The sequence below is a fragment of the Fundulus heteroclitus genome, chromosome 22 (genome assembly GCF_011125445.2).
Source record: "Fundulus heteroclitus isolate FHET01 chromosome 22, MU-UCD_Fhet_4.1, whole genome shotgun sequence".
NCBI lineage: Eukaryota > Metazoa > Chordata > Actinopteri > Cyprinodontiformes > Fundulidae > Fundulus > Fundulus heteroclitus.
In genome coordinates, this window is record NC_046382.1 from 24,195,331 (window position 1) to 24,214,605 (window position 19,275).

At 42.2% G+C, this 19,275-nt stretch overlaps 2 protein-coding genes and 1 long non-coding RNA gene across 3 annotated transcripts; 1 reads left to right on the forward strand and 2 right to left on the reverse strand.

Moving 5' to 3' along the window:
• Positions 1-1,340: 1,340 nt before the first annotated feature.
• On the reverse strand, positions 1,341-9,907 carry scdb (stearoyl-CoA desaturase b). The gene is made up of 5 exons (XM_012880586.3): positions 9,547-9,907; positions 6,891-7,021; positions 4,784-4,989; positions 4,094-4,326; positions 1,341-2,877 (listed from the first exon to the last, which is right to left on the reverse strand). Exons 1-5 carry the CDS (start codon positions 9,773-9,775, stop codon positions 2,678-2,680), a joined length of 999 nt encoding a protein of 332 aa, XP_012736040.2. The 5' UTR covers positions 9,776-9,907; the 3' UTR covers positions 1,341-2,677.
• Positions 9,888-12,014, forward strand: LOC110366467. The gene is made up of 2 exons (XR_002426707.2): positions 9,888-10,036; positions 11,360-12,014. It is a non-coding gene; the product is annotated as an uncharacterized LOC110366467 (long non-coding RNA).
• A 991-nt stretch (positions 12,015-13,005) lies between these two features.
• Positions 13,006-17,495, reverse strand: trmt2b (tRNA methyltransferase 2 homolog B). The gene is made up of 2 exons (XM_021307589.2): positions 16,621-17,495; positions 13,006-14,019 (listed from the first exon to the last, which is right to left on the reverse strand). Exons 1-2 carry the CDS (start codon positions 17,428-17,430, stop codon positions 13,399-13,401), a joined length of 1,431 nt encoding a protein of 476 aa, XP_021163264.2. The 5' UTR covers positions 17,431-17,495; the 3' UTR covers positions 13,006-13,398.
• Between the last annotated feature and the right edge of the window lie 1,780 nt (positions 17,496-19,275).

Genomic DNA, 19,275 nt, shown 5'->3' on the forward strand with positions numbered 1-19,275 from the left:
ATGAGCCAGCAAGGACAACCAACACTAGATGGTCGCACACTATACGGCAGAATGTAAACGTAGCGTGTGCATTTCCAGTATTTTGATTGAACGATCCGAGCTTGGGACCGTAGAATTTGTGGCCCACGGAGATATACTGAGAGCGTATTGGGTATGCACGCTGCGATTTCAGAGGTTCATTATTTAAACATACATTGGTGGGCCGGCCCCAATTTCAAGGCACCTCAAGAGGATTTAGCCTACTGAGCTTGTCAGTATTCTGGCAGACTTAGATATATAAACAAAAATGTTTATTACAGAATTTTATTGCCAAGGGAATCAGTCTTTTTTACAATATTACTCTATAAAGAATGATCATGTCCCACTTATTATTGCGTTACGTAGATCCCCATAGCGACGTCTGGTAGGGCCAGGCCCCACTGGCTCCAAATGCAGAGACGCCACAGTTCTTTGTTAATTCCTGTCTGCTGTTGTGCAGCCAGCATACCACACTGCTTTGCAGGAGACCAAAACACTCTCCGTGGTGGATGAGTGGAAGGTCAGCAGCAGTTAGATGTCTGTCCAGTTGGTATTTCCTCAAGAATCTGAGGAAATAGAGCCTCTGTTGTGCATTTTTATCCACTGCTGGTGTCTCGGCTGAGCATGAGAGGTCAGAAATGCTATTAGATCAAAATGTTGAATATGTTTGGGTAAAAATTGCCTTCAGGAATTAGAACTGCTCAGACCCTAAAAACATTTAAGATGCTTTGAAGGAGCATTGCACAAGTTTAATGATTAAATATTACTAGTTTTTCTTTCCCATACATGTCCTTACAATTGCACAATGTGTGAAATCAGTTTTCCTCTATGTACCATAGTTGTCTCTATAGGCTCCATTAGTCAGTTTATGAGAGAGTGATTCAGGGTTGCATTCTTTGGGCATGCACGTTAAGCTCTGAACCTGGCTTCTATGAGTCTCTCTACGCATTAGCAAGGTAATACGATCTAACTTCAATATTTAGAGCTTTCTTACTTCAGAAGTCATCACGCTTCTAAACTAAAGACCTGTGCAGTCACAGTAGCAAATACTTTTCCTCTTCTCCCATGCTGGTGTCATTTGAATTTGTCACCAGAGGGGGCAGACTTGTGCAAAAACTCAGATCTTGCAATATGCACCTTTAATCTGAAGTAGATGTGAATATATATATATGTGTGTGTGTGTGTGTGTGTGTGTGTATATATATATATATATCTATATATATATCTATCTATATATATATATATATATATATATATACACATACGTGTGTGTAAAAAGAAATAAAAAAAACACATGGGCTCATTAAAAACGAGTACAACTATTTTGCATAAAAGTTTGGTTTATTTATCTCATACAGTAGATACAAAACATTCATTTGAAACAAAAGTGCCATTTCCCAACACATTACAAGTGTTGTTTTGTTATAGAGAAAATTTTGACAAATATTACAATGGTACTTTCAAAAATGTCCTAAAAAGTTTTCCGTGTAATTTAGGTAAATTCTTGTTTGGTTAAAGAGAAGTCTAAATAGATTTCCTTTAATTCATTGTCTTTCACTTTAAACAAACAGGTTTGACAGGGGGTATAAATGCTGTTGAAAAGCTAAAAGACACCAATTGTTAGGCCTGTTTTATCTGTATATATTGCACTATGAGCTTTAAGGATGTGTAGAACCATTGTAAGGCATTTGGACTGAACATTTCTGTACTATGACACATTAGAAGAAAAAAGAATGTGCCTTCTCCATGTCTCGTGGGCCCTTTTTACTGACGTGGAGAACATTACATAACTCAAAGATTTTTTAATGCAAGAGAAAAATCTGCTTTCATAGGGAAGTATTAAAATATGCAGTCTGATGTGTCTTTTTATCTGAATGAGAACAAAAATATGTTATATCAGACAACTTTATCCTTCTTGATAAGAAAACTAGACACTACAGGTGCCAAAGCAACCCCACCTATGGCACTTTGGAGCTGTGCTCTTCCAGGGCCAAAAATAGCAAGAGCAAAAATGGAGGCCTGACTGCGCTGATGTCACATTTCCAACATACCAATCTATATTTTGGTGAGACAAAATAAACTAAAGCTTGGTGAAAAACATACAAATGCCAGGTTAAAAATCCACATCTCATTGGGTGCAACAAAGCACCTCCAATTTAAAGCAAAGTGACTTCAGTCTCGCTTGCAGAGAAACCATAAAGGTTTCAATAAAGCTTCAAAGTGCAAAAGACAATTAATAACTAGCAAATAAATGTATAAATATGTGCAGAAAATTATTCTGCAACTACTACCTCTACACATAGCTTACACACTTTTTTATATTCATGTGTTTTTGTTGGTGCTGTTTTCATCTTGCCAAAAAGATAATACATCCAGTCTCTTAATGACATTTTTTAATAATAGGATGAAAAAGCTGCTTTGCACATGTAGTCAAATCTCTACTAGTTGCAAACACTTGGTGAAGACACTTCAGAACTTAAAAGAGATTCACAACTTTTAATGGAAACAACTCGTTCAAGCCGATATTAGTTTCACAAAGAAGCATGGTAATCACCACCGCACTAGTGAAATGCTGCTGCACTTGTTGCTACGTTCTGTCTCGGTTCGGCGTGTTTGCATCACTCTGAGAGTTTGTGGCCGCGGCCTCCCCCCGTCGTACTCAGCCACTCTTGTAGCTGCCGTCGCCCGTTCGCTGGATGCGAGCAGCGATCGTGTCTCTGGAAACGCTCTTGCAATCTTTGGCCTGACCCAAGAACCACATGAGGTTGATGAAGGCGGTGGTGAGGTTGATCTTGCAGCCGAACTCGCTGGTAGAGTAGTCGAAGGGAAACGTGTGATGGTAGTTGTGGAAGCCCTCCCCTGGGAAAAAGTGATATAATTTAAAATAATATATATCGATTTTTAATCTAAAATAAAATGTGCTTCATGTAGACCTTGGATGCAAAGGATTATCCATCTATCACAGGACTGTGGCTGAGCTGTAAACAGCTGTACGCATCATGTGATAACTTGTGGTAACTTGATGCAATTTAGAGATTTACGTAAGAATCTGCAAAATCAAGATGGCGGACCGTCTTTTAATGTAGTTCACAAGCCTCCCAAATCTAATTTAACACATTATGTCCCATTTAGACCATCTCAGAGTTAATCTGTGACCCTCCCAGCTAGGATTCCTCCAGCATAATGAGGGATGCATGTGAAGTCAGATGGCCTGGCATTGATGACTTCTCTGCCTGAAATCACATTTGTGGATCCCAAGCCGACGGTCACACAGATTTACATCAACAGTTGGGTGAGACACAGTGAGTCACAGTTTATGCATCATCATCACATCATCCTCACCTTGGTTGGTCACTGTGCTGCAAGAGCTTCCTTTACTTATTTTAAAGCAAAAGTTAAATTAAATCACTGGAGAAAAAAAAAAGCTTTTAGCTTTGAACACTGAAGTCAGTGTGCAGAAAGAATAAATACACTTGAGCTCTTTCCAGAAATTATCAGGAACCAGGACTGGGTGATATGAACCAACAATAATATCTCGATACTTTTAGGCTGAATGCCGATAGATGATTATCTCGATGTTTTTCTTTTCACACAGTAATTGTGAAAAGGCGTCTCTGAGTCGAAGTTTCATCCCAAATGTCTCACAGGTACATTTTTTAACAAGCAGCTGAAAATTAACCTACTGAAATACATAAAAGCATAATTATGATGCAACACAGACCATCTCGATATGAATGATAACTTGGCAAGATAAAAATCTTGACATATTGCCCAGCCCTACTAGGACTTGCTCATTTGGTAATGAAAAACTGAGTCAGTTTCTTTTTAAATCTAAATGAAAATAGTCCTAATAATGTGATTATTGACTTAATAGATTGAAATTCTCCTTGTGACATGTCTTATCAGATAAATGTGGCTCCTATTTAAAATCAAGCAGAAAATAGAAAAATATTTTAGATTGTTACCATTATGTCCCACGCCCCAAACCTGAGCAACACATCATAAGAGTGTTACCCTTCAGGCCCATTAAGAAACGAAAACATGACCCACATTATATGAATAAACGATTACTCACCTATGGCACTCAAGGCCACAAATTGGTTTTCCCGAGGGTTGATGGTCTTGTCGTATGGCCTGTTGCCCCACATGTGCGCAGCGCTGTTGACCAGCCAGGTCGCATTGAGCACCACGGTGTACCTCAGGAGTCCAGGAACAAAATAACCCACAACCAAGGATTCCCCCCAGAAGTACCAAGGTACCAACATGGGAACGAGGAAGCAGAGCAGCACCACAGACTGCTTGTAGTACCTGAAGGGCAGTAAAAAGACAATGTCAGACGTCACAGAGTATGATTATGACAAGAAAAAAAATGTATTTAGAATATTGTTGCACTAAGAAGTATCATGAAAGGAAAAGAAAAGACTATTCAATCGCAAATTTCTAATAAAACAACTGTCCAAGTAATTTTTTTTTTAAAAACTACTGAAATTCTGGGATTGCTTCCAGTTGATCATGAATGAGGACAAATGTCGAGTCAGTGGACACAATGCGGTCAAACTGTGACCACATCGGTCACTTTAACCAGACACACAGTTGTCACATGGACTGCAGGATCCTCCAAAACTCCGACTGCATGGCATAAATCTATGTGGCACATCTTTAGTTGCAACTTTCATTCCTAATGACTGCGGCAGGATAAAAGGAAGTCCTGAATCTTGTTGTCAGGAACTGCATGCTGAAACACAACACTGCGGCTTTTCCTCACCGTCTCTGGAACATCACCACACTATCCGCCCTCAGATCTCCCATCTCCAGCTTCTGTCCCTTTTCGATGACGTCGGGATGTTTGCGGACCAGCAGCCAGCCAATGTGGGAGAAGAAGAAGCCCCGTTTGGCGTTGTGAGGGTCTGCGTCTGTCTCCGAGTACTTGTGGTGGACACGATGGTCCCTGGCCCACTCGTAAATGTCATTCTTTGCATCGTGAAAAACAAAAAAGTCAAAAGATATTATGGAGCGACTATAGGAGGCACTAACCGATACACAAATATCCAACCACCAGAATATCACAGCAGATCACACAGATTAAAGTGTGTGAAATATTGTAGCTACATGAAATCTTATGTATCGATTCAACTTTTCAATGTTTTATAGCTTAAATACATTATGGAGAACATGCCACGCTTAAGATGAGAGTAAAAACCAGAGATTTTATGTCCTTTATGTTAAAATAATTCAGTGCATTTTTCATTTTTTCCATTGCAGACGAGCCAGATTGTACAACACTTTATAAAACTGTTCACACCCCTTGATCTTTTTTGTTTTGCCACAGTTGCTTGAACGTATTTTGTTGGGATTTTATGCGATTGACTATCTCTGTCATAATCGTAAAGAGCATTTTCACACACCCCCACCACCCTCCACCAAGTAAAAATCTCAAAAGCGTGGCTCGTATTTCTCTTCAGCCTAGTTTGCTCTGATACATCTAAATAAAATCCAGCATATCCAATTGCCTTGAGAAGTCCCATAAATATTAAAATCCATGTATGCAATTCAGTTTCAGTATAGATCCAATTGTTTGTCTTTAGAGGCTGTTGAGACAACATTAGTGAACATACAGCATTATGCAGACCAATAAACACAGCCAGGAGATCAGGCTGAAGGGAAACAGTTTGAAGCGGGATTAGGTTACATCTCTACAACTCACAGAGAACTCTTCAAACTACCATATAAAACTATAACAAGTATTGCTGACCTACCAAGACATGGCTAGGCAAGGAGAGTGTTTAATCACAGAAACTGAAGAGACCCATTTTAACTTTGGAGTGGAAGTGGAAGAATATGCTGATAGGACAGCTACTATGTGTTCTGCATAAATTTTACCTTAATGTATAGTAGTGGCAATAAAGTGTTGAATAAAAACTACAAGAGACCCAGTAAAAGGTTTTGCCACGAGCCGTTTGGGGAACACAGCGAACGATTGGAAGATTTGTTTCAGAAAAGACAAAAACTTTCTAAACCACGTGCAAAACACTATGTGGGATAACAAACCAACACTGCACCCTGCGAGAAAGAAAAAAAAAAAAAAGATTCCTGAGCATGAAACATGGAGGTGCAAGCATCATGCGGAGGGAATCTGTTTCTTCGGCAGAGACAGGTGAAGCGGTCAAAGTTGATGGAGAGATTACCGTAATGGAGCTAAACACAGAGCAGGAAGAAAACCTGTCAGAAGCTGCAAAAGGCAGCGGTTCATCTTCCAGCACAGGGACAAAAAAAACAACAAATATACAGCCAGAGCCTCAATGGTATGGTTTAGAGCAATTGTCTTCGATTCCTCTCCTCGAGGGCCGGTGTCCTGCAACTTTCATGTGTTACTCTGCTTCAACACATTAGCAGGACTCTGGAGAACCAGACTGCATATCGAGGAGCTAATTTGATCATTTGATCCTGGTGTGTTGGACCAGGGACACACCTAAAAGCTGCAGGACACCGGCCCTCCAGGAACGGAATTGAGGGCCGTTGGTTTAGAGCAAAAACACAGCCGTCGTTTAGAATCGGCAAGTCAAAAGCTCAGGCCTGCATCCAATTGGCAATCCTAGCAAGACTTGGAAATTGTAGCAATGGACACCTTTCATCCTTTCTGATTGAGCGTGAGCCCTTTTTGTAAAGATGAAAGTTTCAACAACAGCCTCTAGAAAAAAGAAATGTTGATATCCAACCATTGTTAGCCCACAAAATTCCCACAAAATTACATTAAGGTTTGTGGCTGTAACTTCACAAAAGGTGAAAAAGGTTTTGAAGGAACGGGGTCTTTTCCGAACCACTCCCACCAGTGTTAAAGTTCCCATATTTACGTGTTTGTTTGTTTGTTTTACCTGAAACGCCATGGAGTTGCCAAGGGCGAGGAAGACTCGCAGGGGAAAAGAAGCCTTGTAGGACCTGTGGCTCCATAATCTGTGCGCACCAGCAGTCACGCCGAGAGCGCTCATCAAGTAGCACGCTCCAGCTGGAAGAAAGTGAGAGGCGTCTTACAAGGGGAACTGTCACCGCTACATCGACACCAATCGTACACCCATGAGGGCAGAGCCACTGGGACACCCTGTTCCTTTCCATAACACGCCGACCCCTTTCTGCTTGTTTTGAGAAAAGTCGGGAGCGTGGCTCAGCCCCTCACGCCTTGTGCTGTTCTAAAAACCGGTGAATGCACGTCTCTGTGAGGGACCAGACAGGACCAGCCAGGATCTGAGAGCCGAGGGCTGACTGGCAACAAGCGTTCTGTTGTGGTGCCACGGGCCTCACAATGGGATGTCTTTAGGGGGGAGCGATTGTGCTTTGTCTTCTCCTGTGAAATAATATGAAGCCAAGCCCTGGAAAAGGGAGCAAGAAAATATGCAGAGCCAGAGTGGCAACAGAGTAGAGATTGTTTGGGCGACTTGAGTCACACCACAACAGTCTTCATATATAGGTCACGAATTCCAGTTAATCAGCAAACTCTTTCTGACAGGGGGAATTCAAATATTCCTCCAAATTTGGAGCATTCGGTGCATTCCAGAATCAGGGGGCGGGGGGGTAGGGGTAGGTGCTGTAAAGATTTTTTCCTTTATCACGTGTATCATGTATGAATTTTCTTATGCTTTGGGGTGAAAATTCAACCTTAAACAACCTTATCTTGAATTTTTTTTTCAGTCCTGAAACAAAATTAAATTAAAAAATAAAATGAAGACTTTACAACTTGGGCTTCCCCGAGGAAGAAAAATTTTGATACATATTTTTTCCTTAGGAGTTTCATCCCTAAGTCACATACATACAGATTCATCTCAGATTTACCAGAGCCATAAGCCTTCTTGGACAGTTGTTTTTGCAGGGCGGTGTGTTGGAAAAATCGACAAGGTTCTTCCAAAGGAGCGGCTCTTAAAGCAACGGCCGGTGAAGGATGGAGGCGTGAGCGTGTGGACAGGTGAAGGTCCCTTGCTGCTTCAGGGGCGTAGGCTTCAAACCGAGGAAAACATCCGATCCCCACTGTCAGTGCTGGCAGCATCGTGTCGTGTCGAAGCTTTTCTCCGACAGGGATGGAGACGTTTTTCAGGGTTGGGGAGATTGTGGGTGGAGTTAAGTGCAGCACAATCCTTAGAAAAATGTTTAAAGCCTGAAGAAAACCATTTGAGGCTGGGACAGAGGTTCACCTTCCAGCATCTCCTTCATCTTTTGGCTTTTGCCTGTCAGGGGTAAACACGGCGAAATAATTTGTCTCCATCTTCTGCATCTTCTTCTCACACAACAACTACCTTCACGTTGTCCATCACTCCATCCCTAATATCCTCTCTGGTCTTCCTCTAGGCCTCCTGCCAGGTGGTTCCAGCCTCTTCTACCGATGTGCTCACTATCCCTCGTCTGCTCATGTCCAGACCATCTCAGTCTGGCCTAAACATCACACATGGGCTGTCCCCTCATACTTGCAGCGGGAAAAATGATCCTAAACACGCAGCCAGATCTACAATGGAAGGGTTTAAACAAATCAAGCAATATTCATGTGCTAGAGTGGCCTAGTCAAAGTCAAGACCTAAATCTAACATAGAGTCTGCCCAGTTCATCAGTCATTTATGGAAGATATTTTGGCATGTCCTGTTCTGAAGATCTGTTGCTGCTTCTGGGGGTTTATTGCTACAGATGAAGAAAACATGAATGTTGCTCCTTAGGAAAATGTCTCTGCAACTCACAGCCGAGTCGTGCAAAAAAATACACTGGGCTCCAGCATGGGAGAGAGTCCACTTCCCAGGGGCCCAGAATACATAAAATGAATGGTTTTGGTGAAGCCTCCTAAAATCCGCCGCCACCCAACCACGTGTCTTTGTGCAGAGCAAGAATTCAGCTAAAACGATAACAGGGATCTAACTCTGTAGTCATCCAACCGCTGGACGGTCTTACGTGGATATTAATTAAAAGGGGGGAGAAAAGGAGTTGCAACCTTTGCTTAATATTTATTTGTTTATGTTCACTCATTTCAACGTACCTCATTAGATAATTACAATCACTCATTCCTTGCTCTGCTCCTGTATATCATAACAGCATCATTAAAGGTCCTGAAATTCAACTTGGATTCGGTTTTTCATCCCGTCACGCCCCTTTGTAAACTTTCCCCCCCTGCAGAAGCGGCACAAGCAGCTGGAATATTTCTAGAGGGTTACAGGTGATCACTTCCCTGCATTTGGGGATAAATTGGCCTTTGTGTTTACTCGGGGTGGCTATTGTATGAAGATGAATATGCCACAAATGGACACCGATAAAAAGAAAAGAAAATGTTCCAAAATAACCCTAAGTGGGTTGGAAACCTTTCCACAGGCCCTTCCACTGAAATCAGGCCAGAGTGACTCATTCTCCATTATTCCCACAGGCTTGATCCCCTCAGGCGGTGTGCTCTGTGGTTCGCACTGATCACACACACACGCACAGCACCAGCGCGTTATCTATTCTAACACAAACCTGCACACACACACGCACACACACAAATAAATTAAATAAATAAATACTCACTCCATCCAAGAGTTAACCACGATGCGGAAGGGAGGAGAACCAGTCCATAGAGCGCTCCACCATGCAGGAGGCACATCATGATGATATTCCTCCACACCAGGACCCTCGGCGGCTTCTTCCCCTCCTTTTCTCTGTAGGAGTCGTCGAAAACGTCGTCGGCGGTCGACGTTTCCGCCATGGCATCTCCGTTCGGCTGCTTGGCGGCGCGGTGGAGCACGGTCTCGGTCATGTTTCTGCGGAGAGGAAGCGAGCAGAACAAGAGGGGGTGATGGTGTGGTTCAGTGTTATATACGCTGCTGCGCACAGCGTGATGGGGACAGAGGAAGAAGACACGGCGGCGCGTCGCGGCGCGGCACGGAACGGCGCGGTGCGGAGCGGCGCGGCGCGGCGAGGCGGCTGTAGACTCCTGCAGCGCCCGCAGCGGGCAGCTGCGACTGGACCCTGCAACAGGCGCATTATTCTCACTGGTTTTCTGCCTGGATCACCAATGGTTTGTCTATCGCTTATTAAAAATGTTTTTTTTTTTTAGAGGTTAGGCTATTATCCCTTTTCCAGCGTTGCTAATGTTGCTATTCGGGTTTTTCTGTCATTTTTACTTGAATCTTTCCTTATATTATTTTGTATATTCTCAGGGAGTGATTTGTGTATTTTCCTGTTTTTATTTAACGCCAATAAATATTCCAAAACAAAGGAGCGGTACAGACCAAATGGCTCAATATTTACTTTACTGGCACACCCAACAAGGACGTGTCACTTTTTGCGGCACATGAGTTTTACTGATTGTTTTTTTTTTTATCTCCCTTGTCATCCTCCCTAATACTCAAATGACATGTTCTCTTGTCTTTGCCGTTTGGAGGAGAGGCTAAGAGAACGGCGTCTCTGTCTGGTTACATTTATTAATGAGGGGGGAAAGGAATCGGTGGCTTGGTGATTTAACGTTTTGCCATTGATTTACTGCTTTATCAAGATCAGCGCATGTCATTTTCTCTTCCCTGTTTTGAATGGTGGCCAATAAAAAAGAAACTGGGTCAAGCTACTAAAATGCTGAGAGAGATGATGCCACAGAGAAGATTGGAGCTAGCAGGTGGGAACATTATGGTGTGGGCTGCCTTACAGGACATGTTCCTGGCAGACTTCACACCACTGAATAAAGGAAAGAACCGGGAGATTTCTGGAAGGGATCTGAAGATGAGACGAGTGTGGCTTTCCCAAGCAGGACAACAGTCCACGACATGCAGTCAATGAATCATTATTTGGTTTTAGAGAAAGATATGAAAAGTGCTTGAATCACCCACTTTACTCGAATCCAACTGAAAATCTATGGAAAAAACTTAAGATCAAAGGATTGTGGAAAGGATCCCCCTAACCTTCAGGATAGAAAGTGTTTGTCTGGAAGAATGGGGACAAAATCACACCTGAGCAACCTGGGCAAGCTGAAATGAAAACTCTAGGTTGAAATTTTCTCCTGATATTTTCAGTGTGGGATTATGATACAGCGATATGATGATTTCATTTAAGGCTTTTAACTTTTTTTTTTCTTTCTTTTTTTTTTTTTTTGCCAGGAGGGTTAATATTTGTAGACAGCACTGTACACTAAACCAAAGAATCAACAGGAATCTCTAAGCTAAAGTCAATTATTTGGAACACAACAGATACACAATGAGCAACAAATAGAACAATTACCAATTACACTTAAACCAATTCACTAATAAATGTACCTAGACTTATGCTAGAATAAAGGCATGTGCTGTTAAAATTATAATGATAGAACTAATGTCTTTAAGCCAACTCACTGTTTGTTCTTTTCGAGCAGCTACCCGGCACCAGGTCAGATGTGGGGGACAGTCCAAGATGCAACGCTGCTCCCTCCCAGGGCTCGTTTTAAAGCGACATATGGCTGTGGAAATATGTCAACAGCTACGAGCATCCCATTGGTTGTTTGTTTAACCAATGTTTAACTCTTTTTTTTTTTTTTTTTTGTCTCCACCGGAATCTTTATATAACCCAAAGTTGTTACCCAATCTTCCCAAGGATCTCAGTCTGATGTTGTTGGGATTAATCATTGCAAGAGGTTGCAAACAAAGGTCTTCTATTTCACGCCGTGATGTCATCCAGCAATGACATTTCTGTTTTAAGGCCTGCATTTCACAACGTGTGCATTTTAAGCAGCACTTCTGCATTTTGATGCAAACTTCTGCAGCAATTGCATTGTTTAGTACGGGCAGGTTTTGTTTTATTGTTTGCAACGGCTGAATGAACAAAAAAAAAAAAAAAACATGTTTCTTCACGGTACATTAAACTTTCCAGCCTGACTTAAACTTGTTGGCGTGAAAACTGTGCAACCAGAGAAATAGCACTTATACAGATATTACAAATTGCCTTGACTGATGTATAAGCAGACACTGATGTAACTTCTACAGAAACCTATCCCAGAATGCTAAACCCAATAAAAGTTCACAAGACGGGTATTTATTATGAACCTTTACTCGGCCAGTGCTGACACAAACTTTTGAACAGGAGAAACCCCCTACATATTTTGTCCCTTAGTACAAAATGTGACCTCAGATAAACGGCGGTAATCTCTGCGGAAATAGTCTTGCCCCCAAATGTACCATCCTGATGTTCTGACCTGCAGTGAACTGGAATGAGTTGGATGAACTCAGGCAGAATTATCAAATGATTTAGGTCAGTCTTGTGACACCTAAAAACAGTCTAGGGGAGTGGTAATGGCTCCCCCTACTGCACACACGTGGGTACTACGTGTTCTGCAAAGTAGACTTTAGTGCCGTTTTGTTCCCTTTATTCGTGGTTTGCCCTTAATGCTGCATTTGTGAGTCTAAAGACAAACTGAGACTTTGTCGGTTTTATCATCTCTAGAGGTCTTTAAAGGCATTACTGTCAAATGTACGAAAGTTTTGTTGTTGCTGGCACTCTAAAAAAAAGTTACAATTAGATGCCTTATATCAGAAATCTTAAAAAGGAAAAACAATCTAATACATTTAGATTTCGTATTACTGTACTTCAACTGGGCTTTTTCTCATTAAGGACCATTCAAAAGAAAATACTTAAGTGCATGCCTATTAAAAAAAGATTTGCAGCAAGGCTTTACAAATTTGACAATTAATGAACTTTCAGAAGTCTTACTGTATCGGTGTATTTTCAATATATCCACTTCTACATTTTATTGAGTAACATTACAATTATTGTCTATCTAACTTGACAGAACTGAGCTTTTAATTAAAAGCTCAGTTCTGTCGAGTTTAATTTAATCCTAGTAGGTTAATTCATCCTAGGCTTAGTTGATCTAGGATCGTCAAAACTTGTCAACGCTTTGGATTTGGGTTCTGTAAAAAGGAATTTAGTTTAAAAGTATTCACTATGCTCTCATTGGCTGGATGATGTGAAAATGACAGCAGCACTTCAAAGCGTGCGATGAACCCAGAGTGCATAACATGTTGGTTTGTTGCTTCTCAGTTTTATTTCACATGTGCCAGTTTTGGACTTTGGGCAGGAAACAAAAGAATGAAACAAATCATGTTCGGCTTCGTCTCCGTACAGCATAGTGAAAGCAAATCGATGAGCCAACACAATGGTGTATTGATCAAAAATTAAATACTTTAAAGCATCTTTCACAAAGTTCTGCAAACAGAAAGCTGTAACACAAAGTAATACAAAGAAAGCTGTAACTGTAAATTCATTGTCATCTTGAAGTCTGTTCAGCTTTAATTAGCTGCATTCAGCCTGGTTGAATATATATATATATATATATATATATATATATATATATATATATATATATATATATATATATATATATATATATATATATATATATATATATATATATATGTGCTACCTCTCAAACAGCAGCACCAGTTCACAGTGAGGGGTATGTGGGAACATGTCCACAGGCACAGCCAGAGTGGGAGAGAAGGCCGGTCCTCTGAGCTTCTTTTCTTCGTCGGGGGCACAGCAAAGCTCCCTGAAGTTCCTCATAGCCTCTCCGTCCGGTTTGCAGGAAACATAGACCAGTCTGCGGATGGCGGCGTGATTTCTCAGCGCTCGGACCACTCTGGGGTGGAGGCCGGCGCGGGACGGGTTCACCACAGCAGTGAGGCCTCCGGCTACAGAGCCCAGCCGAGTCATCAGAGCAGGAAGCACCACCTCCGCCTTACCTGGGAGAAACTGGCAGTTTGTGACGTTATTGAGAGCCGCGTTGTGCGCGGCATCCCTCACCGCCTGCTCTATGAGCTCAACGCCGATGACCCTGTCCACTCGGGGGGATGCGATAATGCCCATGGCGCCCGTGCCGCAGCACACGTCCAGCAGAGTACCTCCCGCCTCCCGTTGTGTTGCTCCGTCCTCGGCGGCCGGGGCGCACAGGTCTCTGACTGTGCTGTACAGCACCTGAGCAGCTGCCGGGTTCACCTGGAAAAAGGCGTCGGCGGACACGCGGAACCTGAAGCCCAGCACCTGCGACGACAGTCACACGAGGACAGATGTACATCAGACTGGACATGCCTTCGTGGGTCTTAGTTTGATAAGTTAAATAAGAAAAACCCTCATTTGTAATCAGGTCCAAAGCTGTCCTGCAAACTAAACAGTCTCCAGTTTCCTGCAGCAGCTCCAGTGCCTTGCAAATCAACATCCAGCCACAAACCTCAATTCATTTGGTTGTGATTTTAGACGGACGCGTACTTTTGAGGTGGAAGGCACATGGTGCATGGTTTTTAACATTTGTTTTTCATGAATGATAGTTGGAAAAGTGTGGTTTGAGTTTTCGTTAAGTCCCCTTGAGTCGATACTTTGAAACTACCGTACGCAAAAATCACTGAAGCAAGTTTGGCCCATTCTTCCTAGTGTCTGTGAACCAAGGGTGGGCAATATGGACTAAAAATTTGCATTTTGCAACATCTATTCAGATGACAATTAAAAAAAAAAAAAAAATCGCCTTGTGTTTGGCTAGAAATGAATCCTTACAAAACTGATTCTGTGCTAAAAATAAAACATCACCAGGGGTGATATCCGCTACATCAGTAGTGCTGCTAGATCCACGCCCAATACTTGCATTCGGTCATAATTTGAAATGTAAGCGGAGCATTTATTGATGATCTCACATGACCCCAACGGTGCATAACAGCGATAACCAGACCTGGACTTTGACTGAATGTGCTATAATCTGGACCATATCAGCAAAACCGGTTCCTGCAGTACTGATGCAGATCTTTTTTTCCTTTTTTACAGTTTTATTTTCACCAGGGAAGACATATTGGAACATTAATTCAATCCATAGAGTTCGACCAATGAGCTGCGGAGTTTGTAGCTGGTGCTAGTTTTCAACTCTTGTCCCTAGTTGGCCTCTGGCACAATCCCACATGGTTCAAACGTCCCGACTAGTTAAAACTACATTTACACTCCAGAATGAAATAGATGTACACAGCCAGTGCGATATAGAGTAATTTAACAGCACAACAGGATTTAGAAGTCCAGGATAAGCGATAAAGCCAGACTTGACTTAGTGTGATCAGAGCATCCCGGCTTTATCCGTTTCATGAAGGCCATTCCAGGCTCATGTGCTCCGACTATAACAAGCCAGATCAGGTCATTCAGGCAAATGCTCGCCCCCAGCTTTCTTCAAGAGACCATGAGGTCGATCACAGATTCACTGATGCTTCGATGGATGCGGTCCGTGCTGCAGATTTCAAACCAAAGGAGCGACATCTTTTGATGGAGCCTTATGGAGGACCTGAAGCGCATCATACTCAAGATGGGAAACACTGACGCTATTATGAAGGAAAACTGATTTGTTTGGAGCTACTTATGTGCCAGACCCCGTTTTTTCCACACGCTATCAGATTCTGTGACTCTAGAGGGCGCCGTTTCCCTGACCCCTCCATGACTCCTGAAAGAAAAGTGGTAGAGGGGTGAAACTTTTTCAGCAGACAACACGCCACAGAATCTGATGCTTTGCAACGCAGTAGATCAGGGGTTCCCAAACTTTCCAGCTTGTGGCCGAGTTGCTACAATATATGCGGCTTGATGCGAAACAAGCTTGCTTACTTGAGAAGTACTTCTATATTGCAGCACAGCTCTTAAGGAAATTGAGTGTATAGTTAATTGCAACTTTTGAAAATGAATCTCATTTGTTGTGGTGGCTTATTCCAATTATTTCTATCTGCCAGCACTGAAAGATACTACCTTGGAAACTCCAAAAAAGTAAAAAAAAAAAAAAAAAAAAAAAAAAAAAACATTGACTTTTTTCCGAAATTTGAAGACATTTCGCTTCCTATCCAGAAAGCTTTCTCAATTCAAAAAAATGTTTTAATTGAGAAAGCTTTCTGGATAGGAATTTGACTGAGAATCTTCACCAGCATACCTTGGAAACTGCATTGGTCATTTGAAAATAGTGATACTCAAGAGAATTTGTCCAATATAGAAGGCAGTATTGTGAAATTAGCTTTTCTTCATATCCCCCCCCAGCTCTAGTTGGACGATTTTCTAAGTAGGTAACTTGTGACACGGGGTTTTACTCTATTCATAGTAATAGTCACCTGTATATTATATTCGGTACATATCCAGCTGTAAATTTAGTTCACAATACTAGTTATCCATATATTATACTCATAGGACAAATCTATCAGTACAATTCTGTTTATAATAGTATCCATGTCTATATTTATTCAGTAATAACTCATGTGCCGTACTTATGGAACCATTGTTTATCCTGCACTTGCTGCTATTGCACTTCTGGTTAGACCTAAACTGCATTTCGTTGCCTTGTACCTGTACCTGTGTAATGACAATAAAGTTTAATCTAATCTAATATAATCTGATCTAATCTATTTAGGGGTATCAAGATAAACCAGTGGAATTTAAACTGGGCCGTTTTCCTTTCCACTTTACCATCATGTGCTATCTTGTTTGGTCTATGACATAAAATCCCAACAAGATACTTTTTTTTTTTTTTTTTTTTTTTTTGGTGTTGCAAACGTGCCAACGTGTGGACTTGAGGGGCTATGGAGCTGGAGACAGGCCTTGGCCTGCAGACTCTGGTGCACGGCCAGCATGTCTCACCTCCTCATACATGTATGGCCGGCCGTGCAGGAGCTGGTAGGGCGACTCCTCGTGTGTGCAGCGAGTCATGGCGCTCTCCTGGAAGAACAGGGAGTCCAGCTGACAGACTGAGCCGGGGCCCCGCGTGAAATAGTCCACCAGCTCGGCCTTGTGCACGGCCACCTCCTCTGCGCTCAGCGTCTGCGGGTGGAAGTACACTATGGCCGTGGTGTGTCCCTGCGCGCTGGTCCTCACCGTGACCTCCCTCCAGTGGCCCCCGGTGTGGAAGAGCAGGCAGGGCTCCAGAGAGGAGAGGCGGATGAAGTCCTGGTAACATCTGGCCACCAGCGTGTGCTTCTCGGGCATGTTGAGCAGGTGATCCGCGCTCACGCACACTATGTTGCCCTTCCTGGCCGTGCCCACGTACAGGCCCACCGTTTTGGGGTTGCCGTCCACTCCTCTGTTGACAGAGAACGTGGACTTGTTGCGGTAGCCGTCCCTCACCGGGGACGGCAGGACGGGCAGGACGGGGAAGCTGGGTTTGGCTGCGGCGGACCCGGAGAGTTGGGACAGGATCCGCTGCTGGTGGTCGTGCTTGAGCTCCAGCTGCTGGTCGTAGCTCAGCCTCCAGAGAGGCGTGACCGCGTCCGCCAGCCTCTCCTCCCAGGACAGGCCGTCCGCCGGGGCTGCTTCTCTCTGACGCTTCCTCCGTCGTTTCTGGGAGCCCGCCGGACTAATGTTAGTAGAGAACAGCAGGCAGGCGCTTCTCGGATAAAACAGAGTTCGGCTCAGGGACATGGCTGACCTGCTGCAGGCCGCGGTTAGCGACATGTTTTCTTAACAGGTCGCTTTAGGACCAAAGAGAAGTGCAAGCGGGTTAAAACTTGACACACAGCAGACAGACCTGCATGGTGCTCCTGTTCTTCTTCGTTTTGTTTACTTCTTCTTCTTCTTCTTCTTCTTCTTTTCTATTATGGCGGGTCGCAATCAACTTTAAGGTGCATACCGCCACCTACTGTACACGAGTGTGTAGCAACTGTATTCTACATCAGTCATATTCTATTTTTTAATTTTGTGTTATGAAGAAAAATAAATAACGCTTTTCTTATCATACAAATATCCATTATATTTCCATCATTTCCCAATATTCCTTTCAAACTCCATTCTTGATCTGTCTTTCCAACTATTCTTCTCAATTTCTCCCTTTCACGTTCATATGTTTTACAGTTCAATAGTATATGTTCTACATTTTCTTTCTCTCCACATTTTTCGCATTTATCATTATTTTTCTTCCCTATTAAATATAAAGTATCATTTAAATATGTGTGCCCTACTCTCAATCTACTCATTATTATTTCTTCCCTTCTATTTCTCTCCTTAACATTTCTACTAAATATTGACTTCTGTATTTTATATAATTTCCTTCCTTTCTTATCTTCATTCCATCTTTTTTGCCATATTTCCATTTCTTTATTCTTAATAATTGATTTCCCTTCCCCTTTGCCAATAGGTATTTTAATCGTTATTGCCTGATCTAAAGCCCTTTTTGCTAATTTATCTGCCCTTTCATTGCCTTTTACACCTTGATGTGCTGGTACCCAACAGAACCAAACATCAATGCCACCTCTGTATAATCTAAATAAGCTATGTTGAATTTCTAGTACTAGATCTTTCCTATTGTTTCCTTCTCCTTGAATACTTTCTATGACTGCTCTGGAATCTGTGCAAATTACTACTCTGTCTGGACGCACCTCCTCTACCCACTGCAAACTGATGATAACTGCCACCATTTCTGCCGTAAATACAGATAGTTGATCAGATAGTCTTTTAGATATGTCAATTTTAAACTCAGATATATAAATTCCTATTCCCACACATCCTTTTGAATTCTTAGAACCATCTGAATATATTTTAACATAATTATAATATGAGTTTCTTAAGTATATATCGGTTTTTACCCCTATTTCTTTTAAATACCAATCGTTTTTCATTTTAAGTAGTTTTATGTCTACATTTACTGCCGGAAATATCCATGGAGGGCTAACGTTAATTGGATTAAATTGAGCTATTTCTTTATCTTCTAATTCATATATTTTAATCCATTTGTTTATGATCCATCCAAATCCATTACTATGGAACTTTGAATATGTTTTGTTTACTGATTGCAACCTTAGCTTTTAGGTGCATACCGCCACCTACTGTACCGGAGTATGTATGGTGCTCCTGTTTCTTCGTGGGGTTTCTTGGCGGTTGGCAAACAGCTGTTTGATGCATTAGCGCCACCTGCTGGTGAGGAGGACGCATCTGAACGGCAAGGGTCCCAACATAAATCAGTCATTGCGATGAATATTGGTCATATGAGTTATCTAATGAGGCCTTTCATCCCTTCACCACTCCGTTGTTATAGATGCCAGATATATAGCCATATAGCAGCAGTTAGTAAAGGAACACAGAGGTGTCCAAAGTGTGGAGAAGACCACAAAAGTAAAGATTGTAAGGCAGAAGTACAAGAAAAATGTTGTAACTGTGGAGGAAAGCACGCGGTTACAGTCGGGGGATGTGAGGTAAGGAGGAAGGCAACGGAAATTCAACAAATTAAAGTTAGTAAATACATCAGTTTCGCAGAAGCTGCCAAGAGTGTACAGAGTGAAAGAACAAGGAACGCAGGTCAAAATA